The 23,467-nt window shown below is 56.4% G+C and overlaps 12 protein-coding genes across 12 annotated transcripts; 7 read left to right on the top strand and 5 right to left on the bottom strand.

Annotated features, from left to right (window-relative positions):
• Nucleotides 1-75: 75 nt before the first annotated feature.
• On the bottom strand, nucleotides 76-2,672 carry FA10DRAFT_41305 (hypothetical protein). Its single transcript, XM_025525467.1, has 5 exons — nucleotides 2,521-2,672; nucleotides 2,347-2,445; nucleotides 2,177-2,285; nucleotides 455-2,088; nucleotides 76-373 (listed from the first exon to the last, which is right to left on the bottom strand). Exons 1-5 carry the CDS (start codon nucleotides 2,563-2,565, stop codon nucleotides 164-166), a joined length of 2,097 nt encoding a protein of 698 aa, XP_025381297.1. The 5' UTR covers nucleotides 2,566-2,672; the 3' UTR covers nucleotides 76-163.
• Nucleotides 2,673-2,763: 91 nt separating this feature from the next.
• Nucleotides 2,764-5,576, top strand: FA10DRAFT_299415 (hypothetical protein). The gene is made up of 2 exons (XM_025524718.1): nucleotides 2,764-3,335; nucleotides 3,404-5,576. Exons 1-2 carry the CDS (start codon nucleotides 2,797-2,799, stop codon nucleotides 5,100-5,102), a joined length of 2,238 nt encoding a protein of 745 aa, XP_025381296.1. The 5' UTR covers nucleotides 2,764-2,796; the 3' UTR covers nucleotides 5,103-5,576.
• On the bottom strand, nucleotides 5,140-7,449 carry FA10DRAFT_264682 (DUF862-domain-containing protein). Its single transcript, XM_025520750.1, has 6 exons — nucleotides 7,371-7,449; nucleotides 7,030-7,307; nucleotides 6,890-6,963; nucleotides 6,529-6,827; nucleotides 5,462-6,470; nucleotides 5,140-5,392 (listed from the first exon to the last, which is right to left on the bottom strand). The coding sequence occupies exons 1-6, from the start codon at nucleotides 7,398-7,400 to the stop codon at nucleotides 5,163-5,165; spliced, it is 1,920 nt and encodes a 639-aa protein (XP_025381295.1). The 5' UTR covers nucleotides 7,401-7,449; the 3' UTR covers nucleotides 5,140-5,162.
• Nucleotides 7,450-7,595: 146 nt separating this feature from the next.
• Nucleotides 7,596-8,918, top strand: FA10DRAFT_264681 (hypothetical protein). Its single transcript, XM_025520749.1, has one exon. It carries the CDS (start codon nucleotides 7,650-7,652, stop codon nucleotides 8,829-8,831), a length of 1,182 nt encoding a protein of 393 aa, XP_025381294.1. The 5' UTR covers nucleotides 7,596-7,649; the 3' UTR covers nucleotides 8,832-8,918.
• Nucleotides 8,919-9,828: 910 nt separating this feature from the next.
• FA10DRAFT_41186 (hypothetical protein) lies at nucleotides 9,829-12,345 on the top strand. The gene has a single exon (XM_025525466.1). The coding sequence runs from the start codon at nucleotides 9,941-9,943 to the stop codon at nucleotides 12,311-12,313; it is 2,373 nt and encodes a 790-aa protein (XP_025381293.1). The 5' UTR covers nucleotides 9,829-9,940; the 3' UTR covers nucleotides 12,314-12,345.
• A 254-nt stretch (nucleotides 12,346-12,599) lies between these two features.
• FA10DRAFT_299411 (ICMT-domain-containing protein) lies at nucleotides 12,600-13,846 on the bottom strand. The gene is made up of 4 exons (XM_025524717.1): nucleotides 13,421-13,846; nucleotides 13,238-13,357; nucleotides 13,030-13,159; nucleotides 12,600-12,972 (listed from the first exon to the last, which is right to left on the bottom strand). Exons 1-4 carry the CDS (start codon nucleotides 13,779-13,781, stop codon nucleotides 12,753-12,755), a joined length of 831 nt encoding a protein of 276 aa, XP_025381292.1. The 5' UTR covers nucleotides 13,782-13,846; the 3' UTR covers nucleotides 12,600-12,752.
• Nucleotides 13,847-14,052: 206 nt separating this feature from the next.
• Nucleotides 14,053-15,594, top strand: FA10DRAFT_274195 (hypothetical protein; the record flags this gene model as incomplete). The annotated part of the gene is made up of 3 exons (XM_025523207.1): nucleotides 14,053-14,361; nucleotides 14,423-14,683; nucleotides 14,746-15,594. The coding sequence occupies 3 exons, from the start codon at nucleotides 14,053-14,055 to the stop codon at nucleotides 15,268-15,270; spliced, it is 1,095 nt and encodes a 364-aa protein (XP_025381291.1). The 3' UTR covers nucleotides 15,271-15,594.
• Nucleotides 15,595-17,374: 1,780 nt separating this feature from the next.
• Nucleotides 17,375-18,000, top strand: FA10DRAFT_283699 (putative RPL29-60S large subunit ribosomal protein; the record flags this gene model as incomplete). The annotated part of the gene is made up of 3 exons (XM_025523864.1): nucleotides 17,375-17,388; nucleotides 17,456-17,547; nucleotides 17,915-18,000. The coding sequence occupies 3 exons, from the start codon at nucleotides 17,375-17,377 to the stop codon at nucleotides 17,998-18,000; spliced, it is 192 nt and encodes a 63-aa protein (XP_025381290.1).
• A 362-nt stretch (nucleotides 18,001-18,362) lies between these two features.
• FA10DRAFT_283698 (hypothetical protein) lies at nucleotides 18,363-19,217 on the top strand (the record flags this gene model as incomplete). Its single annotated transcript, XM_025523863.1, has 3 exons — nucleotides 18,363-18,402; nucleotides 18,461-19,046; nucleotides 19,103-19,217. 3 exons carry the CDS (start codon nucleotides 18,363-18,365, stop codon nucleotides 19,215-19,217), a joined length of 741 nt encoding a protein of 246 aa, XP_025381289.1.
• Nucleotides 19,218-19,536: 319 nt separating this feature from the next.
• Nucleotides 19,537-20,586, top strand: FA10DRAFT_283697 (hypothetical protein; the record flags this gene model as incomplete). The annotated part of the gene is made up of 3 exons (XM_025523862.1): nucleotides 19,537-19,559; nucleotides 19,619-20,157; nucleotides 20,234-20,586. The coding sequence occupies 3 exons, from the start codon at nucleotides 19,537-19,539 to the stop codon at nucleotides 20,584-20,586; spliced, it is 915 nt and encodes a 304-aa protein (XP_025381288.1).
• Nucleotides 20,587-20,751: 165 nt separating this feature from the next.
• On the bottom strand, nucleotides 20,752-22,004 carry FA10DRAFT_283696 (hypothetical protein; the record flags this gene model as incomplete). Its single annotated transcript, XM_025523861.1, has 3 exons — nucleotides 20,752-21,211; nucleotides 21,467-21,855; nucleotides 21,921-22,004. The coding sequence occupies 3 exons, from the start codon at nucleotides 22,002-22,004 to the stop codon at nucleotides 20,752-20,754; spliced, it is 933 nt and encodes a 310-aa protein (XP_025381287.1).
• Nucleotides 22,005-22,387: 383 nt separating this feature from the next.
• FA10DRAFT_299407 (hypothetical protein) lies at nucleotides 22,388-23,405 on the bottom strand. Its single transcript, XM_025524716.1, has 2 exons — nucleotides 22,812-23,405; nucleotides 22,388-22,749 (listed from the first exon to the last, which is right to left on the bottom strand). The coding sequence occupies exons 1-2, from the start codon at nucleotides 23,370-23,372 to the stop codon at nucleotides 22,465-22,467; spliced, it is 846 nt and encodes a 281-aa protein (XP_025381286.1). The 5' UTR covers nucleotides 23,373-23,405; the 3' UTR covers nucleotides 22,388-22,464.
• Nucleotides 23,406-23,467: the final 62 nt, after the last annotated feature.

The raw sequence follows: 23,467 nt of genomic DNA, 5'->3' as shown, positions 1-23,467 counted from the left end.
CCTTCAGTTGCAGTTGTAGTAGTACACCCATCACCTCAAAAGGGCGTGCGCTAGACCTCGCCTTCTTCAACCTCGCTTTCGCTAGCCTTCCCGTTTCCTTCTCCCGTCTTCGGTCGCTGGAGACGAAGAGAACAGGGTCAGTGTCTGCGGACCTCCTTGAGCTTCACCGCTCATTACGCACCTTGCGAGTCTGCTGCTTCTCTTTGTCCGCATCGAGGTCTGCCCCTGTCCTGCGTTCTCTTCTGCTCGTGCTCCGAGACTTGCCTTCCTCGTCGGGATGCCGCCGTTTCCCACTGGCGCCTTCGTCCTCCCCGACGTCTGCCGCATCGCTTCTCCTCTTTCTCGAGGAAAGAGACGCTCGTGCTTCCTCAATCTTTTCCTGAGGGTATCATGCCACCTTTGTCAGCTAATGATTCTCTGAAGAAGAAATGACGACAAGAACCTTGAACCCCACCTTTTGACGCTTGACGAACCTCTCCCACGCCGACTTTCTTGCCTCGTCGATGGCGTCTTCGCCCATCGATTGCACTTGATCAAACGCCTGCCATTCCCTCAGGTCCAGCCCTGCCAGCACGACCTTCCACTCGGCCCAATTCTTGGCATCGAGCTCCTCTTCAGAGTCAAACGCCGGCAAGTCGACCTTTTTGAGGGCGTACCGGAGGTCGTCTGAAAGGTGGCGCAGCTTTCGCTCGGCCCGCCTCTGCTCGTCTCTCTTACGCTGGCCTGCAATGTGCACCAGCTCGTCAAAGACAGGTCTCAGCTCGTCATCCTGCTTGTCTTTTAGCGTGTGCGAAGCAGCCTCGTCGATCTTTGCCTTGAATTCGTCCCATGTCGTGTCCTCCTTGACCTTCCAGTTTTTGTCCTTGCTCGACCAGAGGGCATCCTCGACATCGTGGACGAGGGCCCTGAAGCTGCTCTCGAGCTCGTCGACGACATCGTAAAAGAGCTCGAGGGGCGTGCTGCCCGGCTGTCCGAGCATCTCCTTGTACTCAGGCTCGTCCTTGACCCGCGCATGTACGTCAGGCCACACAGATCGCCTCGTCAAGACGCCCTCCTTTTTCAGCCCGTCGAGCTTGGCCCTGAACCAGTCGCGCCTCTTTCGGTCGTCGCGCTTCCTCTTCTTGGCCTTGTCCTTCATCTCCTGCGTCTTGTCGCGCTCGATGCCCTTCATGAGCTCGTCAAAGACATCGATCATGTCGCCCACGTCCATGCTCCTCAGATGGGCGTCGGTGGTCCACTCCTCCGACTCAATCACTGTCTGCCTGGCGTCTTTCCAGCGCGTCATGACGTCGGCCTCAAACGTCTTGAGGAGCGACATGAGCATGTCCATGTTGCGGTGCCTCAGCTCCCGCTGCGCCTTTTCCTCCTTGTCCCTCAGCTCCCTTCGCATCGTCTCCCACAGGTCTCTCGCCTGGCGCTCGCCGACTTTTTCGAGGGCCTTCCAGGCCGTGCGTGGGCCACCCCGGGCCACGACGCCTTCGTACGAGAGCCAGTGGGGGAATCTAGCCGCGTTGGCCGCGACCTCGGCCCTGACCTTTGGTTCGACCTCGGCAGCCATTGCCCTCGTCCTCGCCTCCTCCTCATCCTTGAGGGCGGCAATGTGCTTGCCATAGGCAGCTTTGCGCTCTGCCAGCGTCTTGAGGCTCTTGTACAGCGGCTCCGTGATGATGGCCCGCATCGTCTGTTCCCAGCTCCACGACGCATCGACGCCCTTTTCGCGCAGGAGATGCAAAAAGGCCTCTTCGCCACCCGCGATGCTCACCGAGGCCGAGACGGCCTGTGGTGGGGGCCGCGCGGGGAGCGAGGCAGAAAGTGGTGCAGCGGAAGCAGGGGTAGGTGGGAGAGGGGATGGCATTGCTGCGGTGGCACCGGCGGGGGACGACATCGACCCAAGCGGGGATGCCGAAGCAGGGACTCCCATGGGCGGTCGGGGTGTCGCCGCTGTCGATGCTCCGGGAGCGACCTGCTGCCACTGCGCGGGTGCAGCGCCATGTGGTGACATGGCCGTGGCGGCTGGACTCTGGTTGTCTGCTGCGCCTGGGCCGGGCGACTGCGTCTGCTCCTCATCAGGGATCTGGTCGAAGAGGTCTTTCATGCAGAACGGCACACGGCTGTCAGCATAAAGATCCACAGGGGCCTGTCAAACCAAGCCAAGCCAAGCATTCCGAGTACCCACCCTTGAGCTCCTTGGGCAGCGACCAGCTGCTCTCCTTTGTCACCGAGTGGACATAGTACTTTCGCTCCCCGCTCTGGTACTCCTTCCACGGCGTCGAGTCAATTGCCCTCTGTTTGGCATGGAACTGTCAGTGGAGTCTCGTATGCGTTGGTCCCTAGCTTCGAACCCACTTCCTTGGCCGTCTTGAGCTCGCTCGGCTTCTCCCACACGCTGCGCTTCTCTGTCTGGTGGTACCAGTAGACGCGGCCTTGCGCATTCCGATGCTCCGTCTGCCCGTGCGGTCCAAAAGGTATGGTCAGCTCGATGGGGAAGCACAGAAGACAGGAATCCACGGCAGCACTCACCCAGGGGCTCGCGACCTTCCAGCCACTCGGCGAAGAGGCCGACATCCTCGTCTATCTATCTGGGTGGTCTCGTCTCGTCTCGCTGGCTAGTAGCAAGAGGAGTGAGTTGAGTTGAGTTGAGATGAGATGAGACGAGAAGAACGGGCTTTTTTGTCTTGGAATTTTCCCCGAAAAATAAAAGCAATCAGGAATAGGCGCGTCACGACGGGGGGAGCATAGAGGACGAAGCTTAGACTAGCTTCCCACGACGACGGTTTAGTCTAGGCGGCCCAAACGATGGCGCACGGGCATGCAACATCGGGCCCACGCTCGTCGGCGGCGGCGTCGACGATTGCGATTGAGCCGCCCGTGATCCTTTCGCAGGCTTCTCGGGATGCGCTGCAGAGGGCCAGAAGGCAGCTGTGGGAGGGCGATGTCAAGAGCAGCGAGCCACGGGACGATCTCGGCGATGTCGTCGAGCGTGCCTGGTTGGACAAGGAGGCGCCGGCAGGGGACCGGCGGCCGCTGTTTGCAAAGATGGAGAAGCTACTGGCAGAACGGGGCGGCGACTTTTCGAAGTTGCATTCGAGCCAGTTCAAGAGGAGCTCCACGGCGGAGCAGCAGGGTGACGTCAAGCGGGACGACAATGACGATGACGACGAACACGAGCTCGACCTCGGTGTTGCGAAGCTAGGCGAAGAAGGGCAAGAAAAGACTGGCGACGAGAAGCAAGCGGGAGGAGAAGATGCACAGGAGGAGTACGAGACTAGTGGGCGAGATGCGATGACAATCGAGGAGATGCGACAGCTGCGAAGTGAGATGCTTGACAATCTCAAGTGAGTGTGATACAGTCCCGGTAAATGGCTCCTTCGGCTCAGCTCACGCCTCCCTTCGTCAATCAAAGCACCGCGCGAGGATCTCTGTACTACTCACACGGCCTCGTTTCCCTCCTCCTCAACTCATCCAAGGTGGAGTCTGGCAGCAGTGGCCCGGGAGGCAGAGCAGGCACGCCCTCGTCGAGCGCAGGAGGCGTGGCCAGGGCAGGTACCGCCACGTCGATGACTGGCGGAGCGCAGAGAAACGCTCCAGCCTCGCAGCTCCAGCTCATGAGCAACGCAGCCAATCTCGAGGCGGATCTTGGTATTGAGCCAAACGTCTTTGGCGCTAGCAAGCTCCAGCTCAAAAAGGCAGAGACTGAAGATGGCGACGAAGACGACGAGACCAATGAAGACGATGAGGACGACGATGATGGCAACGAAGATCTGCAAAAGGAGCTCGAGAAGCAACAAAAGCAGGACGCCAGGATCGACGAGGCAGACTTGGAAGACCGAGCCAGGGATCTGATCGAGTGCTACCAGGCCAAACACGACGGCCTTGCAAGTGCCGCCGACATCCTGGCCAAGGGGGCAAAGGCGCTGAGGGCCTCCTCCTCTAGCGAGGACGAGACCAAACGATGGGCTGCCCTGAGTGAGGCCAGAAGCGGAGGATGGGGCCTGGTTCCAGGACGGCCGATCCGAGTCAAGAATGGAAAGAGGGAGCTGCTGCCAGACGACGCCATGAGAAGGAGGGACGAGGCGGCTAGGGATGCCTGGATCAGCTATGCAGCGCCCGAGGCTGCCACAGCGTACCAGAAGAGGGCGCTGGCGTACTACGGCTATTCAGGCGACGGCATCGTCTTTGCTGCGCGGCCCAATCGGACGCTCCAAGTCAGCCTCGTTGTCAAAGATGCCCATGGTGCCAAGCCTTCTGTCTGGACGAGCAAGAGCAAGGCCTCTGGTTCTGCCGATGGTGGTGAGCAATCAGAGGAGGGGATCGAAGCACGATTGCGAAGAGCGCAGAGGGAGCTGGCCGACGTGGAGCTCTACGACGCGCTCCTGGCCGAATGCAGGGCCCTCTCGTCTGCCTCGCTGGCCCGGACCACGATCGAGGATGCGTACAGCGTCTCGCTCGAGATCAACCCTCTCACCGACATGTGCTTTTCCATGGTCGAAAACGAGGACACGGATACGGACAAAGTTCGACCTGCCGACAATGAGCAGGACGATGCTTACTCGCCCATTGCCAACGTCGTGCTCTCCTCTCTCCGCCTGGGTCTAGGGAAAAAGTACCGGCAACGTGCCGGCATCGCCAAGCCAGCGAAGCGCAGGGCGCAAGGGAAGGTCGATGACGTTTTTCGGCGGACCGCACCGCTGCTCGTGCCCGTGCTCGGTCTCATCCACTATTCGTCCTTTGTCGGCAAGCTCAAGACTACGCTGGACGACATCGTCTCGGGCCGAGGAGCGACATATGAGCTTCGCACAATGAGCGGTTCAGTGTATGCGTCAAAGGTATTGCGCAGCGCGTTTGAGGAGGAGGATGAAGATGAAGACGGCGGGACAGAGCTGGAGCAGGATGCCCTCGAGAAAGTCATCGGGGCCCATGCTACCATCTACAGTGCTTCCTCGGACGAGAAGACGGCTCCTTCCCGTTCGGCCGTTGCGCTCCTCACCATCGCATACCCTTCGCGACTCTCTCTCTCCTTGCCTGCACGCGGTGTCCATCTACCCTCCATCGACCTACTGTCCCTGCGTGACATTCTTCTCGACCAGCTCTCCAAGCCGTGACACCCCAAGCACAACCCAATCCTGTACAAAAGCAAATGCGATTACAGATTCTCTATCCATTCAAGACGGTGGCTGTGCCTCGCACAGCTTTGCGCAAGTCTCTAAGAGCGCCTTGACGTCTTCTCGCTTCTTTCTGGCCTCTACGTCTCCTGCAGCCTGCTTTGCTAGCCCTGCGGCCTTGGTGCGCAGCTTTGGACCAGCCTCGAGGACGTCCATGAGGCTTCCCAGGCTCGCATTCCAGCTCGGCGAGAGGTAGAGGAGCAAATTGAGTGCCGCCGAAGAGCGATGTACTTTGACAGGAGTCCCAGCATCAGCGTCATCCGCTTTAAAGTCACTCTTATGCCGAGAGGAACACTCACGCTTCTCTTCATCTGCCTCCTTCTCGGCACTCTCTAGAAGAGCACATACGAGCTCGACTTCCTCGTCCGTCCGCAGACCGGCATCGACGTCCGCTGTGGATCCGTCTGTCCTGACAAACGTCGAGCCTCTGCGCCGCCGCGAGACATCCAACGCGAGATTGAACGTCGCGCTGACGGCACCTCCACGGACATTCGCATCGTCGTGCAGCAGGCCAAAGACGAGGAGGGGCATGAGAGCTTCTCCCTTGAGGAGAGGAGCGATGCTGTCGGAAGCCAGTGCATTCCCGATGAAGCGGTACGTCGTCAAGAGCGTTGCCCGCATCGTCGCACCCTGCTCCATCGTTTCACGCACCTTGTCCAGCAGGGCAGACACGACTGCTTTTCTCCTGCTTGCGAGCTTGGCACAGAAAGACGGGTCTAGGATGGCCACTCTGAGAAAGTCAACAGCAGGAAAGACCTTGGAGATGTCAATCTTGCCGAGTAGCGTCTCGATTGCCTTTGCGCTCTTGTCGACCTCTTCCTCGTTGAGGGCGCGCGCGTCCTTGAGCGAGGCGACGAGCGTCTTGACGAGGGCCGCGCGAGCCTCTTGCAGGTCGGCCTTCTCGTCAAAGCTCTTTGCCTTGTAGGTGCTCAGGGCCTCGTCGAGCTTCGCCACGGCGGCGGTATAATTGGGTGCGTTCTTGAACAAGATGGCTTGGCTAGGTACTCTTGATTCAGGTCCAGCGAGCTTTGAGTGTGGGTGGGGCCGGTAGACCTGCCACAACGTCGACTCGATGGAATCCTCGAGCTTCTGTCGGCCGGGCGCACCTTTGACTTCGTCGATCTGGCTGCCGTGGACAAAGAATTGGAGGGTGGGTGTGGCATGGATCTTGCGTTCCGACATGAGCCCAGCGGAGAGGGGGCTCGAATCGACAACCGCAAAGGCGATGTTTCGACCATCTCGCGCAGACACATACTTGTCGGTCACTTCTTCAAAGATCGGCTGCAGGACCCGGCACGGCGGGCACGTCTAACATTCTTGCGTCGGTCAGCATGTAGACGTGAACTTTAAAGACTTGACAACTGACCTCGGGGGCTGTGAAGAGCACCACGGCGCAGGGAGTATTCTGCGTAACGGTCTTGAGTTGCGAAACGGTCGAGATCCGCTGGAAAGTCGGCTGTTTGTTGCCGTTCTGAGACGACTGTTGCGGCGGGTGTTTGTATGCGCTCTGGGCGACGTGGTTGAGGATGCCGGCAGCCGCTGGATTGGCGGGCGCCGAGGGCCCAGCACCCATTGCTGGTTGTTGCGCCGGACCTCGAAACATGGCGTCGATCTGTGGCGCCATCATCTGGCCAAAGGGAGTAGAGAGAAAGTCCTGTGGCAGATCTGAAAGAGGACGGCATCAGCAAGGAAGCAGCTGACGGCTGGGACTTGGCCGTCGGACATACTGGTGATGCGCTCGGGAATATTCTGACCAACAAGGATGTTGGACAGCTCATTGGAGAATGTGTTGCAATTGAAGCTAGCATTAGGCCTTCATCAGTATTTGCGGGACTACGATACGCTCGCTTCGAGGGACCTTTCTCACTTGAGCAGGTGATAGGCTTGGGCGGTGTACGTGTCCGATAGATGCCCTATGATTTCCTTGATTGTATCTCGGTCGATTGACGTGGTCCCGAGCGGTATTTGCTCAATCGGGGAGCCGTGATGAGTCCGGCCAGGGGCGGCATTGGCAATGCCCTGGCCGTAGAACCACTCAATGTTGTGGACGACGATGCTGGTGTGGTAGATTGCATCAAACTGCCTTCCGGTCAGCTGCTGCGACAGACCACGCGCGAGGCCATTCGACAAGTCGTAGACATAAAGCTGTGGTAGGGACAAGCATCAGCCTTGATGATCACTATGTCAGCGCTGTAGCGCGGCTCATACCTCGACGGGATACTGCTCCTCCTCCCCCATGATGCTCCCTTGGCTCCCGTTGGAATGACTGGCAAAGAGGCCGCGTCAGTCGGTGCGGTGCGCAGACCTGGAAATTATTTAGGCTCAAGTCGCGACCGAGATTCCGAATTCCGAACAACGGCGAATCTCCACTTGCTCTCGGTCTTGTCACTTTGCGCGCCAAGCAGAACGGAAGCGTGTCTCCGCCCGATCTTGCTCTTCGTTCATTTCTATCTGCTGGCGCTGCTCCCTCGTCGTCTGTCTGTCGCGATGAGCACGAACCCTTTTTTGGTGGAGGGTAGCAGCGGGTCGCAATCTCCTCCGGCGCAGTCGAACTACGCTGCCCCACCGGGACCGCCGCCGCCGCCCAGACGGAATGGCGAGGGCAGCAGCGGCAGCCCGGGTGCAACCTCGCAGGGCTACCATCCCACGACGGTGCCGACGCCAGGCCAGCCCCTTCTCAGAGACGGCAAAACGCTCGTCTATCCTAATGGCTGGAAGGGCTGTCCCAAGTGCCAGGACACGGGCTTCAAGCATGGAGATCCCTCGCATCCGTGCAAGAAGTGCTGGTCCTCGTACTCGCAACCCTATAACCCCATTTTGGCCTCCTCGGTTGGTCTGGCGGGGGCCAAGGTGATGCAAAAACCATTGCCGCAGTGGAGCAGGCCGGGGACGGGCAATATTCTGGCCCCGTCAGGCGGCTACGCACCAGGTGGCGGGCCCATGCCCATGGGCAGACCGGGCGGGGGCATGGCTGGTTACCCCGGCGCAGGGCCGAGCTTCAGACCGCCGCTGTCCCCGATGCAGCCACAGCAAACCGGGTATTCAGACTATATGGCACCACAATCACCTCCCATGGGGCCACCGGCCAATTGGTCGATGTATGCGGCACCCAACCACGCCCCTCCGGCCCCACGTCTGCCTCGCAGACCGAGCCCGCCAGCAGTGGCGCGAGCGGAGGACGCGAGGGAGGACGCAAACGATGACAGTGGCGAGGCGCCCCCCGCATACGCAGATGTCATCAAGTCAGGTCCAGGCGGCGTCCTGCCACCTCAGCCGCAGGGAGGAGCTGCGGAGCACGCAGCTTCATCCTTGACGTCTCAGCAGTCACCACCACGGCCGGATCCCCACTCGCCACAGCATCATCAACATCCTTACCAGTATCCCCCGCATCATCCGAGCTCACCGCAACAGCAACACCCGTTCCAGTACCCCCAACATCCACCGGGCGGCTATCCAGGGGCCGGCGGGGGTGGCGGCTTCCCTCGCCCGCCCTTTGCCATGCCCCACCATGCCGGAATGCCTCCACCAGGCGCCATGGTGGTGCATCCGGGCGACCCACGCATCGGCGGCCGTCTCTGCTACAAATGCGGCGGAGCGGGCGTCCGAGATGCTCTCTTTCTGTTCCAGGAGACGTGTTATCACTGCAACGGCCTCGGACGCATTCTCTGAAGCCACCTTCCGTTCAAGAGGTTCTTCCGTGTCTGTATGCTAGCCTTTCCTCTCTCTCTTTCTGTGTAATCGATTCTGTGCATTGCCTGTGACTGGCACTGCCAGTCGTCCTATTTTCTCTTCCCCTGCTCAACTTTCGTCGGAGAGATTGACCTTACCGGTCCGGCCGAGTGTGTCTTCCTCGAGCCTTTCTCTGGGGTTGCAATCTTCCGAGAGACAAGCTCCCCAACGCGCATCGCATCGAGTCCTGTGTTGAAACCGCTGCCCACGTTCCCTGTTCCTTCATCACCGACAATGCTGACGGTAATCAGAGCACCAATAGCGAGAGTCTGTCGACTGGAATAAAAGTCACTCGAAAAGAGGGTTGGTCTGCCAGGGCAGGCAGGGAGGAGGCCCGTGTTGTGCTTAGCCAGCGCCGCTCCACCAAAATAGGAGGGAGGCCGGATTGCCAGTTCAATTGACACAACCTCATCTACGACGAAATGGGGGGGGGGGGGGGGCATACGCGGCGCCGCACACGCCTGCACTTACACCCGCACCCGCGCGCCGGATGCAGGGACGGTCCACACAAGACAAGCGCGGCGCTCGCACGGCGTTCTCGGCGCAACCGTCGGTCGCTTTCCCCCGCGCACGCGCCGGTGGCATCGGACCGGTCAGCAACGCTGAGCTGTATGCCTTGTCTGTACCGTGTCCGCTAGGAACAGAATTATTGGTGTGCCGCAGATACGCCGAGCGAGAGCGACTGACGAGGAGCCAGCAGCTAGTCGAATTATCAGGTACTGCTCTATCACTCTGCGGCTACTACGACTACTACTACTGAACAGGTCGCAATCAATGCAGGGCGCCTCGTCTGCATCTTTCATTCGTTGCTCGCCTTCACTCTAGACTTTGTGGCGGCGTCTTTTCCGTCGCCTTTGCTTCGCTGGAGAAGCGGTGAAATTCGAGCGTCGACCACCGCCAGCTGACTGTGAGGAAATGAGGCGGTGCTGCTCGCTGGTAGCTTGCGGCGGCATGATGTAGCTGAAGAACGGGAACAAGCACACGCACACGCCCACCTTTGCAATCAACAACACCCACAGACTTCGCAGGAATAGACACCTAGCATTGTCATGGCAATTGCAAGACGGCTTCGCATGGGCGCTCCCTTCTCTTTGTCGGCGGACAAACGGACTGTCAACTCAAATAAGGCGAGAGGCGCAACTTCATTCAATCAGCCGTCGCTTCACACCGCCAGCTCTGGGCGTGAGGAAAAGCAAAAGAAAAGAGGCAGCAGCGATGACGAAAATAAAGACGATGCAGACGACGATGACGACGATGAGCCCCTTTGGGGCTCGCCGCTCAACGACGAGGTGCTTCAAGAGGGCATCGTGATCTTAGCTCGACCGCGTCCAAGGGCCCGCCGGCCCCAGCTTTCTTCTACCGCATCGGACGACAACAGTCAGCGGGGCATGGCCAGATCTCAGAGCCAGCCCAATCTCCGTCGTCGTCCACCTGACAAGTTTCCCTTGTCGCCACGACGAGATTGGCCTGCGGGCGGCTCCGAACAAATTAGCTGCGGCATCGGAGTCGGTCAGATCCGCGGACGGAGCTGCACAGATGCACATGGTCCCCGATTGCGGCCGCTCGAGCCCGCCCACCCTCTTTCCTCAACCACTTCTTCTTCGTTTTCGTCGCGCTTCAATCCGCTCTTGCAAATTAACCACGATGCGGGCGGCGGTGGCGGCAATCTCGCACCTTCGTCAGAGGGCTTCACGCATTCATACCGTCATTGTCCACAGCCTCTCTTCAACGACGACAACCAGGCAGCACCTGCTTCTGTTGCTATCTTGCCCAGCTACCGCGGGTATTTCTGTGCACCACCCGAGCACGAACGGCGTGGAAGGTCCGCCTCTCTGGCCTCTTCTTCTATTGGCTCAACGGACGCTCAACCCTCGTCAACTTCTTCATATCTTGAGCGGCGCAACATCAACGCGACTCCAAGCAGCCCCTGTGACCCTACTTCCTCCTTTACATCGTCGCCCTTGTCTCCTTCATCCTCTTGCTCCTCCTCAACCCATTCCACCGAGATGCCTACTGGATCAATCTCGCCCGCTAGCAGCTCCAGCACGCGCACCATCCGGACTCACGACATCACGGCCCCCTTTCGCGAAGCCCGTGCGGTGACTGCATCAAGAGAGGAGGCGAAGGGAGCATCATTAGGCCGCAAGTTTCGCAAAGCCGTCTCACATCTCGCCCTCAAATCACCCTCTTCGACGACGTCTTCTTCATCATCAATGGCATCTCACTTAGACAAGCCGCTGCCGCCCATCACGCCCATCACGCCAAGGACCACGTGTGGGGCTCGTCAGCCGCACGACAAGGTGTCTCAGATACTCGGTCTGCCAGACTATATTGCCGAGACTCTGCCGGCTAATGCGATTCTTGAAGGTCCTAGCTGGCGCGTTTCGACCGATACGGTAGGTCCGATCGACGACGACGATGACGACGACGAGCACTCGAAGCCCGCATCCGAGCACAGCACTCTTTCTCCCTCGCCACCACCGTCATCGCATCTGAGGACCGTCGGGAGTTGTCTCTCGCTGACACCGTCACTGATCGCAGACTGCTTCACATGTCACAAGCTCGAAAGCGTCCTCGAGCGCAGCGAGGAGGAAGAAGTCAGGACAGTAGCAAATCTTGGCCGGGTGTTAAATGCGAGTCGAGGTAATGACACAGAAAGTGCGGCGTCGTCGTACGATTCAAGCTACGCCTCTTCTTCGACATCGGCTCCCTCCACCCTCGCTTCCTCTTCGATCCACCAGCATAGATCCGACACGGCCGCTCCATTTGGGCCATCGCAACGCAGCCAAAGGAATCGGGCATGGCGAGACGAGCTCTGCAGGTCCCTGTCATACCACAACCCGTTCATCTTTGACCTTGATGTCGATGAAGGCAACCAAGAAGACTCGTTTTCTGGCGAGAATAGCGATTCGGATTGCAAGGCGGGGGACCCATGGCCTGATGAGCCACTCGAATTTCCCATTGGTGAAGCATCCAAAAGCTACATCGAAGCCGCTTTTCCTCCTCTCCACGACCGCCATTCGAGCTCCACTTGCGCTAGCACCACCTCGACAATGTCCAATTTCATCGCATCGACGTCGACAAGAAGTAAACGCAGCGAGAGCTCATCGACTTTCCTCTCTCTCTGTACCCCTACGACTCCTACATTCTCATCTACAGCGTCCTCCTCAGCAGTAAGCAGCCCATCATCGGCCTTGGATGGCTATCTTGAGCAGAAATCTTCGCGAGAGACAGAGGAGGGGGAGCTAACATTCTTCCATCGTCGAGAAGGAAGGGGACAAGAATTTCCTAAACTCCACAAGCACCTGTCGACGACGGAGTCAATCGATGAGATGCTGGGCCTCGCCATCGACTCGTTCCCTTTGCCTCCCCTTTCTCCAACAACATTAAGGTCGTCAAAAGCCAAAGACAATGGCTATTGACATAGGGTTGGCACCCACTTCTGTCTTTCTCCTCCTATCTCGGTACCTCTTTCCACTGGGCTTTGCCGACCGGCTCCTTCAGTGACGTGCCCTCTTCTTTAAAAGCCACTATTTTAGACTATCTCGCCGTCCACAGGACCTTCTCCTTTCCTGGTCCGTTGACAAGCCGGTCGAAACAAATGAATAGAGGCCCGACTGTCATCTTCTTGGCCATCTAGACTTATCTTTAGCAGCACAAGCTTTCTTCAAAGGGCTGTCGACTTATCGAATCACGTATGTAGCAAGTGTACTTCTTCTCTTATTTGGCCAGAGGTGGTCTCGCCCCACTCCGAAACGACTATCTTGTATTAAACTGAGAAGGAGAAGAGTGCGCAAGAAGTCCAGGAGCGAGAGAGAGGGGAAGAAGGGGGGAGAGAGGACGTAGGACACCGCTTCTTTCTCATCGGACAAAGGGAATGTAGACGCCGACTCGCTTGCGATACTCTTCGTACTCGCGTCCGAAAAAGGCGACGAGGTAGATCTCTTCGCCTCTGATTCTCCGGCTGAAGAAGCGCCAGAGGACGACGGCAAAGATGATGGTCGAAAGTGGGTTGGAAAGGCCGATCTGGGTGCCGAGGGCCCACGTGAAGAAGCCAAGGTACGAGGGATGGCGCGTGTAGCTGTTTGTCAGGGTCAGCGCAATATAAAAGGCAAGAGTTTTTAACTCTGGAACGCACGCATAGATGCCGTCGGTGACCAATCTGTGATCGGGACGTTTGTGGTGCGCGACCTCGTGCGAAAAGTTGTCGGCGGCATGGACCATGGCTAGGGACCGAATGAGCTGGCCGATGAACACAAGAACCAGACCTGCATACCAAGATGAGAAGTTCAAGTCAGCCAATGAGGACTCTTATCTTCCAGAGGAGAGAGAATTAGGACGCTAACCGATATATGTCCATCTGCTCGTCTGTTTGAGAGTAGGAAAGAGGAACGACTCGACGAGGAATTCAAAGAGGCCGAGGAGGTGAGCGAGGTGGTAGCTGAGGCCGTTGGAGATGAGAAAAGCTGCAGGAGCGGGACTCAGAATCAGTCTAAGAAAAAAGTGTAACAGCCTCAGATGCAACTCACAGTCGGCCATGAGCCTCGTCGAATTATAGCGCGCGGTAATGACAAACTCGAGAAGGTGGAAGGTGGACCAGGCTAGCAGGTAGAGATGAAGCTGCGGTCTCCACCAGGGGGCCAACTCCTCCACTTCAGCCACAGCAGAGACGAGCCATGGCTTTGAGATCGAGTCAGCAATCACTTGTGGCCTGAAGACTTGCAGCGCGATGGAAACGACGTGGCCGGCAAGGAAGCCGAGTGGAAAGGCAGTGAGGGCCACACGCAGAGCGGCTGGGGCCAGATGCGGCGGAATCGAGTCGCTCGAGCTCGGAGAGAAGAAGTTCTTACCCCGAGGAGCAGCTGTCTCTTGTCCGTTGGTTCCCGTCATCCTCCTCTGCGAACAAACTCCGGCAATCTCCCACGCTCGTCGTCGTTGTTGGAGAGAGGGGGAAGAAAATCGCGACTTCCTCGTTGATGCTCTTCCCTTTGTCCGCGAGATTTTAAGCTCGTCTTGGCCCGTGCGCGGGCCATTCCCACATGGGAAGCTTTGCAAGATGACACCTTGCAGTTTCAGTAAGGTGAAATTGCGGGAGGATCTTCTCGTTCCTTTCTCACTTAACAAAGTCAACTCCAATCGCAACCTGGGTAATCAACGCAAGATGGCCAATTCAGCTTCAAAAACAGAGCCTGTGCCCGTCATCATTTGGTGTGTACCTCGAAGCTGCAGTACCGCGTTCGAGCGTGGATTCCTGCAGAGGAAGGACACGCGATGCTTTCATGAGCCGATGGGCGACCCTTTTTACTTTGGCGAGACGAGGCCTAATCGGCGTTACAGCGATGAGGAGTGCAAGAAGAGCGGCTATTGGGACAAGACCCTCGAAGGGACCATGAGGTCATTGCTTGAGCCGTCGACGTACGATGTCGACGTTGCCAAGGGCAAGACGGAGTGCAAGTACATCTTTATCAAGGTCAGTCTTGGTCCTGCATGACCCGCGAAGAGAGCAAAGAGAAATTGACGCAGAGGAGCAGGACATGGCTCTCTATCTCTTTGCGCCCGACCTGTTGCGCGCGCTGCATCCATCTTCCAAGTCATACCCAGGCGAAGCCTCGAGCGGCGACAAGCTCAGCAAGCAGCTTCAGGGTCTTGAGAACCCGACGGTGCTGCCCATCGACCTCCTGCGCAGGTTTAAGCACACATTCCTCATTCGGACACCCCAGAAGAGTGTGCCGAGTTACTATAAGTGCGTTGAGGAGAAGATGATGGGCTACAGCTACTTTGATCCCGCAGAGGTGAGTCGGCTTCCTTTCCTGCGAGTAACGCGACTTGTCACTCAAACCCAACGGACCTGCAGGTGGGCTACGCCGAGATCAAGATCCTCTACGACTGGATGTCAAACCCAGAATCGAGCTTCAACAAGGCTCCCGAAGACGAATTGGCCACCTATCCTGGGCAAATCCAGTCTCAGGCCCAGCCTCTTCCTTTGGTTGATGCCTCCGTCCTGCTGTCCAACCCCGAGCACACGATCTCGAGCTACTGCGCCGCCGTCGGCATGCCTTATGATCCTTCGATGCTCAGCTGGGAGAGTGGGCCGGTCGAGGAATTCGCAAAATGGGGTGCCTTCCACGCAGTTGCAGAAAACAGCACCGGTTTCAAGAAGGAAACCCCCATCTGCGACGAGGCCGCCGCGGCGGGCAAAAGGACGTCAACCTCCTCGGCATCGTCGGGTAGCGAGACGGATACGTCCAAGCCGGGTGGAAGTGGCAAGAGGCAGCTCAGCCAAGAGGTCCTCGACACAATCACCGCAACTATGGACGCGTACAACTACCTCTACGCCCGGCGAACAATTCACGCTCCTGCTGCCGATGGTAAGAAGTAAGACACCTAGTGGACCCTTTGTTCTGATTCTCGCATTTCCTGTCTTTCTTGTCGAGCCAAATTGTTGGGATACGTGAGGTGATGGGGGACTTTTGACAGCATCGCATTCTCTTCATCGAATAAAATAAGCACCGAAAGTGGCGTGGGACATTGTTGTGGATAAAGATAAGGATCGGCATCTGAGGCTTTGAGCACAGGGTAGGTAGCAGAGGCAGTCGTCAACGGTAAGTTGTTCTTCCATCGCTTTGGTCAATAGCGTGCAAGCGACATGTAATTCATCGCCTCTTTTCCTTTGTGGGGGCCGTCGAAGGGACGAAGTACTGAGAAATTGGTCGGTCGTTTAAAAGCCATTGTCGTGACAGTTACGACCAGCGCACCGATTGCAGGCTGAAGGAAATGCAATCGATTGGTATTTCTCAAGACTGAGGCAAAATGTTTGGCGTGGGACTCACCACAGGAGCAATTGCCGGGTGCATCGGCAGAAGCGCGACCTGAGAGAGAAGGATGAACAGTAGGCTTTAACCTTGAATGCTTAGATCGTTCGGCCCGATGCCGATATCACAACTTACAGGTGAAACAGAGGATGCAGTCGAGTGCTCTTCTTAAACGCCTTTTGAGCGACATCTTCTCCTCTTCCTGTCTTCTGACGACATCTTCTTTTACCGACAAGGCAGTCTTCTGTAACAACAAATTTTGTTCCTGATCATCGAGCAGAGACATGACCTTGTCGGTACATTCGTCGTAAATCTGTTCCTCCAGAGACGAGTTTGTGGTCTGACCGAATTTCTCCTTCATCTCTCGGACGACGTCGAGGATGCTTGCTTGGTGGTCCTTCTTGACAATTGTAAGATAATCTTGAAGAGAAAGAGCAAAAGTCGTCTCAGCAGGTTCCGTGCGTTTGAGCATGCTGTTGTGCTCTGCTGGAAGATTGTGGGCTGCGTTGACCGGATGAGAAACTTGATCAAACGTTTCACCGATTGGCTCTGGTAGGGCCATCGAGGAGCCAATGAGTGCAACGACCACAAAGGTGACCACGAAGGTGATTTTCGAAGACAGCATTGAGATGGAGAAGAGTTGGTAATCGAGCTCGGATCGCAAATTTCGATGTTGGTCGAAATGGCTGTGACGTTTCTGCGAGGTGCACGAAAAAGAGGACAATTGATAGTTTGATGATGAATGAGGACCGTAGACCGTACGTCGTTGCCATAAAGTAGCTACACTCTATACCTTATCTCTCGTTGGTCCCCCACTAAGGATTGCAGAGCGTCGGCGGCAGTGCACTCCTGCCGCCCTCCCACCAGTGTTTTGGTCAGCATGGGCAAGAGAGCTCCTCATCAGCACTAGCGCAGTAGACTCTAGGCATATCTCATTCTCTCAACCAATCTATCTCAGCACGATCCTGGCTTGTCCAGCACAGCGATACTGCTCGTACAGCTCTCTGGTGTTCTACTGTCTTCTTCCTTTTTTCCTTGCGTTTTGCGTATGACTTTTAGGCACCAGACGAGGGTGAAAAAATAAAGCGGCAGCATGCGACCGCTATCGTACTCCGCTCGGCCCTCATCTTTGTGCCGCACTTGTGGCATTCTCACATTTGATATCTGCAACGTCGGCACATGATATGGGTTGGATAAGGGACCCTGATGATCTCGCAGCCTGCGGAGCTCGCTCCATATCGCCGTCAAATTGATTCTTCTCGCATCTGAAGCCGGGAGTTGAGAGAGCTAGCATTGGGGGAGATTGAATCTCGACGACGACAGAAAGAGGATAATACCAAAGAAAAGACTTGAGTTTGCTCTAGATCAACAGCAACAGTTCAGACGTCTCCTCTCAAGGACGAAACCTCTGCACTGGCAAGGCTCAGCCTAAGACTCGCAGCAACGACTGGGCGCCGATGTGCTCGCCCCTCTGAGCGTCGTCCAATCTAGTCAAGCAACACCTAATACTTGCTGTTTCATTTCAATCGAAGGGTTTATTTCCAAAAAAAATGCTGCGGCTAAAAATCTCTATTCCCATTGCCACGTGCATTCAACTTCGGCGCGAGCAGACGAAGAAGGCTGCCTCGCTATCGTTGCGCGCTCTCACGACCACCAAGCAAATCCGTCAAGATGGCCAAGTCCAAGTAAGCACCCGACTAATGCTTTTGGATCCTGAGGGCGCTATACTGACAAGGCTTCTGTGCTCTCCAGGAACCACACCAACCACAACCAGTCGAGCAAGGCTCACCGGAACGGCATCAGGCGTCCTAAGACGAACAAGTACCCCAGCCTGAGGGGCGTCAGTGAGTATCCAGGCAATAGAGTCGTGTGTCCCACACGACCGCGAACGAGCACAGTGGTGGAGAGAGGGGGAAGATACCGGACATGGGACGCAACATGTGAAGCGGAAGCAGTTGGGCGGCAATAGCAGGGGATCAACGAAATCGATGCGTCCAGAGAGGAAAGGAATGGAAGACGAGGAGAGTTTGCAGACTGTCACAATCGGAGCAGCTTCGATGGGGGGAGGCTGGATTGATTCACGCAGACGCCATTGGTCTGTCGTGGGGAGGGGCTGGAGGGTTGACTTGTTAGAGGAATTGCGGACTGTTCAGTAGAGGCAGGAGAAATCGCGCGGGAAACATAGAAAGCTGACCACCCATCTTTCTCCAGACCCCAAGTTCCTGCGCAACCAGAGGTTCGCCAAGCACGGCACTGAGAAGGCTGTGCGAGAGTCTCGCGCTGCTGCCAAGGCTTAAAGGGAGCGGTCTCTTCCTTTTTGGCGAAGGCACCCAGCGATCGTAGTGGCCTGGACGACAGTCTTTCCGAACTGCTCGGTCGCGAGTTGAGGATTCCGTATGACTCTACACCTACCTCTTGTAACATTCACCAACATGAACACCATCATCCAATAAGACCATCATCCTCCTACCGCTCACATGAGTGCACGGCGCCTAGCGATTGTCGAGATTGTCATCTTCTGTCACCTCGTGGCCTCGCTTGCAGTGCTTGCAGTGGCGTGTGCGCGTAAAAGAAAAAAAGTTTAAGAAGGTCGGTGAACTTTGTGACGTGAAGCGCGTTCGTACAGGCTTTCTTCTCATCGTCAACTAAACACAGCATCATGGAGCTCGGTCAGCCAAAGGAATTTTCCGCTGAGAAGCGTGAGTAGTGGGCTTCTGATGCAGTTGAAGACCACAACTTATGCCGCGATCAAAACAGAGAAGCAAGTCGACCAGTGGACGGAGAAGTCTGCTGCGAAAGATGTTGAGATCCTCACGCACATTGCCAAGATCCAGGCTCCCCTGTGGGAGGAGAGGTCCAAGGTGCTCAAGGATGTCGAGGGCTTTTGGCCCGACGCGCTCTTCAACTGCCTGCCTTTTGTCATCTACATGATCGGTGAGGACCGACCGCTGTTGAAGCACATCACCGACATTCGCGTCTTGCGCGACCTCAACGAGATTCGCAACCTGCGCCTCGAGTTTGACTTCTCCGACAATGCCTACTTCAGCGACAAGACACTCGTAAAGGAGTTTGTTGCCAAGAAGGATGCGCCCCAGATTGGCGAGGAGTTCGACTGGGTCGAGCACCTCATCGCCAAGAAGACGACCATCAACTGGAAGAGCGAGGACATGAACCTGGCCAAGAAGCACCCTTCGCAGACGGCTGACGAGGATGGTGAATTCGGTAGCCTCTTTGCGAGCTTCTTTGAAAATGACAAGGGTGACCCGGCGCCCGCCATTGGCGAGATCATCGCTTTCACATTCTTCCCTAATGCCATCGACTACTACACTGGCAAGACGTCCGAGTGAGTACCTATGCGATGCTCTGCTGAAGCGATGGCTGACATATTATGTTGCTCAGCATCGACGACGAGGACTTCGAGGAGTACTCTGAGGATGAGGAGGATGAGGATGACGACCGAGAGATCGACCTCGAAGAGGAAGAAGCGCGACCTAAGAAGAAGACCAAGAACTAATCGATCTTCCCATCTTCTCGCACCGTCTGCACTACTATTATTACTATCACTACCACTAGTCCCTGCTCAGGAACACGTTTCAATTCAATGATCATGACTTTGTCTTCATGACTTTGTCTGGGCTTTTGTTTTATGTAGACGCCAGAGAGGCTGGAGTGCGTGAGGCTGGAGTACGCCTCGCGCGCTAGAAAGTGCGAACGCCGCTCAGCCCACGGCGTTCCAAGTCAAAGTCGTCTGTCCGTATAAAGCATTCCTTTGCTCCCTTCCATCCTCTCTTCGCATCTCTCCATCTCAAGCACATCCCTTCTCGGGGTGCAATATGGTCCTCTTTCGCACTTTTCTGTGGGTAATATCTTGCAGCATCCACTTCGTCCTACTATAGCTGATTGGGTTTTATGCAGGCGTCAGCACTCTTTGCGCACGGGCATCACGGTCCTATCGCTCCTTTCCAACGTGCTCGCCCTCTCTATCCTGACTTACAAGCTCCTCGGATTTCTTGCGGCCCCCGCTCACATCTCACTATCGCCCTTTACCCGATTTTGGTTCTTTGTCGATGTTTGCTTCCTCGCCTCGCAGCCGATCCTATCCCTCTACGGACATTTCGGCCTCAGCAAGCGCTACTACCCCGCCGTGGCCGCGTTTCGAAGCTGGACGCTCTTCTTTTTTGCCATGCGCCTCTTTGCCGGCGGTTTCAGCATCGTCGGCTACATGAAAGACGACAGGCGCTGGATGGCGGCATGCACCCGGGAATGGAAAAGCACGGGCGAGGAGGACCATTGGAAAATCCTTGGCGGTGGTGACGATGGCAGCCACCATGACGGGCAACAGGAAGATGTAGCTGCTCCGGCTTACTGGTGCCACGGGCGGTTCCTGTCCCACGTCATTGCTCTGTCCTTTCTCTGGGTCACAGACGTCGTTGTCACCCTATACCTCTTCCTCTGTGGGTACATGGGTCCGCTTCGCTTTTCGATTTGGCTGGAAGATTACGGCTGATCAGAACAGCTACGGACCATTAGGTATTCACTCTTACAAGCGCATCTATTTCATCACGGAAGAGGAAGAGGAGGCGCACGCATACGAGGAGGAACTGTACCAGCGGCGTCTGGCAGAGAAAAGCAGACGTCGCGGCGCTCGCCAACACGATGCTGAGGTGCAAGACGGAGCGATGACAGAGAAGTTGAGCGGCGGTGGTGATGGAGGAGGAGGTGGCGGCGATACAAGGACCGTCTTCAGACCTCCGGTAAGCCCAATCATGAAGCCTTGGAGCAGGGAGGAAAGCCACCTGGACCAAGTCATGATGCCCATCGTCAAGGAAACACCACCGACGCCCGAGTCGAGCAACAGCGCAGCGAGTACGCTCACTTGGTAGTCTTGCCTTTCCATCATCGCCAGCTTCCTTCTTCGAAGTTGTGTCTCATTAATTACTGAAAGTTGATGGCTTGTTTGCGTACAAGATCGAGAACAAAGCAATGTCCAAACATTGAGGGAAGCAATTATGCTGTGTAGTCAGATGGAATGACGAAAGAAGGGGTTGTCAGAGAGCAGCTGCACCCAACGCCAAGGCTCCTACGAATGCTGCGATGAAGAATGTGAACCAGACGGAGGTGATGAATTGATGCTCGCCAACAGACCCGGCAATACCGAGTTGACCTATTTCTGGCCCGGAGGCTGTTACCTGAACTACGCTCGTGGTGTTGGGACCCTTGACGACGACGAGCGTCTGCACGACCATGCTCGAGGTGGGCGAGCCTTTGGAGTCGACACCCACCGACAAAGATGACACTGTCGTCGTCTCACCCCCTGAAGGCACTGCATTGGCAGCCACTGTAGACTTAACAGTGAGGACGCCGTCGCTCAAGGTCACCTTGGCAGGATGTACAGGTGCCGCTGTATTTATGGGAGGAGTTGGTGCAGCGAGGGACGTTGTGGCTATGGCAGGATTCGTGGATGGCGTAAGTGCAGACATGGTGGATGTCTGTCCCTCGTTGCTACCACTGGTTGTTGCAGTGGACAGTGTGGAGATGGATGGTTTGATCGGGAGGACAGATGTTGATGTATGAATTTGAGATGATGTGTGGTTTTGAGAAGAGGTGTGGTTTTGAGATGAGGTGTGGATTCGAGAGGAAGTGAAGTTTTGGGATGAGGTGAGGTTTTTCGATGAGATGACGGTGTCAGGAACTTTCGTCGTCTCATTTCTGATGGCTCTCGTCAGGGAGCATGGTCCGCTGACTGAAGTTACGGTGACTCACCTGTCAGAATCTGCTTGAGCGGTGGCGTTGGAGCTGGTTGCTTGATGCGTCTCCTTCGGCTCCTCTTTCGAATATGGAGGAGGCAACGAAGTACCGTTTGTTGGCGTCGTGCTAGGTCCTGTGACCGTTGGCGTGGTCGCATTCGCGATCTTCGTCTTCGGATCCAGGCCAGCGCTCGAACTTGCTTCGGGCGTCTTTGTCTGATTCAGGCCACCCTGCTTATTCTCTGGCGCCGGAACGAAAGCGGGACCGCTGCTACACGGAGGATTGTCGCACTGCGGAACTGCGTTGGTAGCGTTCGGAGGGTGCTGTTGCGACGTATTCGAGATCGGCGGTGAACTCGGTGGCACAGGTTCCGATCGGATGCTCCATGGCGAGAGTGCTTCTCCCTGAGGGAGTGAACGCTCCACCAGGTAAGCACAGATACCAGCAAAGTCGCCCGATGAGCACATACATGATCAAATGCCGCTTGCGCTGCTGAAAGGGTCGAGATCAACAGTGCAAAGGCGACAAACAAATGGCCAGGATACCGAGGCATGGTGGTGGCGATGAGGAAGTGAAGAGTGTAAAGGTAGGTTCCCAGTTGCGAGAGGGGAAGGTCGTTGATGTAACAGAATCAAGAAGAGGCTATGCAGTTTTCAGACGCCGCCCGGCGGAGCACGATGATTCCCGTGGCCACCGATCGCATAAAGTCTCGTCTTAAAACGCAAATACAACCGAACTGGACCATGTTCGCTGCATTCCGAAGACCAAGGAGGCGTGCTGATTTTGTGAACTGCTGCTTGCTGGGAAGGCAAGAGGAAAAAAAAAAAGTGAAGGAGAATGCTCAGGCAAGACATACACTCGTCGCTTTTCACACTCAATAATGACGACCGTTTGGCCGCAACAGCGGGGCGTCTTCCTCCGCGAAGCAGGCAAAAGGCGGTGAAGAGATCCGCTACGGTCGAATTTCTTCTTCCAGCGGCATTATAATGGTACAGTACAAATGATAGTCGTGGTCATCCCCAAGCCTCGTCTTCGACGCCAAAGTCGCCTCTCTCGTCTCCTTCTTCGTCTTCATCACGTCCTTGGCTTTGACCGCCGTTGTCATCGTCGTCATCTTCGCGACCCCCATAGTTCTGGTGGTGTGACCCCTGAGGTCCTAAACCCATGCGTCCCATCTGTCTCTCTACCCTCTCCAGATCCATTCTCTTTTGAAGCTCCTGTCGAGCTTCAAAATCGGCTCTCTGTAGTTTCTCAGACTCCTCAAAAGATATCATCTGCGCCTTCCCCCGTTGAGGCGCCTACATAACAAGGGTCATGATCAGTTTTCGTTTTTGCTTACAACAGAGTCACATGGACTCACCGGCTTTTCGTCCCGTAGCATCTGTCGTACGCTGCTCTCCTCGCGCTGATACCGTGGTTCCGTAGATGGCCGATGGTGCGGTCCGGATGAGATGCCGGTTTCGTCCATACTTCTCGTCAAAGAAAGAGCGTCGAGTCGATCCTGAACCTCCTGTGTCTCTCGTCGTATTCGGTCTACTCGCGCCTCGCCCAATGAGTTCTGTACCTGGACACTACGAAGCAAGGTGGTGTTCCTAGCCAAGATGTTTCGCAGCTCCGATTCGTTGCATCGCGCAAGCGGTTTGCGAATTCCCAGCGAGTTCTTTGATGACCGCGGCATGAACAGAGACGATGCCGATGACTGGGGCCCCGCAGTAGCGCCTCTGGTGCCGGCTGAACCTGGACCGAGGGGAGGCTGGAGCTGACGTGAGGAAGGTGGGACGGCACGAGCAAGGGCTTCGAGCTCATTATATGCTCTTGACGTGATCTCCGCGATGTGCTGGTCGTGCACGACCACTGACCTCTCCGGAGAGGCAGCGCTCTCCTCTCCACGGACGCTTCGTAACAAGCCTCTCTCGGCCATCGCAGTAGTGTGTTGACTACGCTGTGTTTGGGCGTTGAGGCAAGGAAAGCTCAGGGTGGCTCGAGCTTTATTTTTTTGTGGCAGGCAGCCACGTG

The sequence above is a fragment of the Acaromyces ingoldii genome (genome assembly GCF_003144295.1).
Source record: "Acaromyces ingoldii strain MCA 4198 unplaced genomic scaffold FA10scaffold_1, whole genome shotgun sequence".
NCBI classification, from domain to species: Eukaryota; Fungi; Basidiomycota; class Exobasidiomycetes; order Exobasidiales; family Cryptobasidiaceae; genus Acaromyces; species Acaromyces ingoldii.
This window is presented reverse-complemented; position numbering and strand designations above follow the sequence as displayed.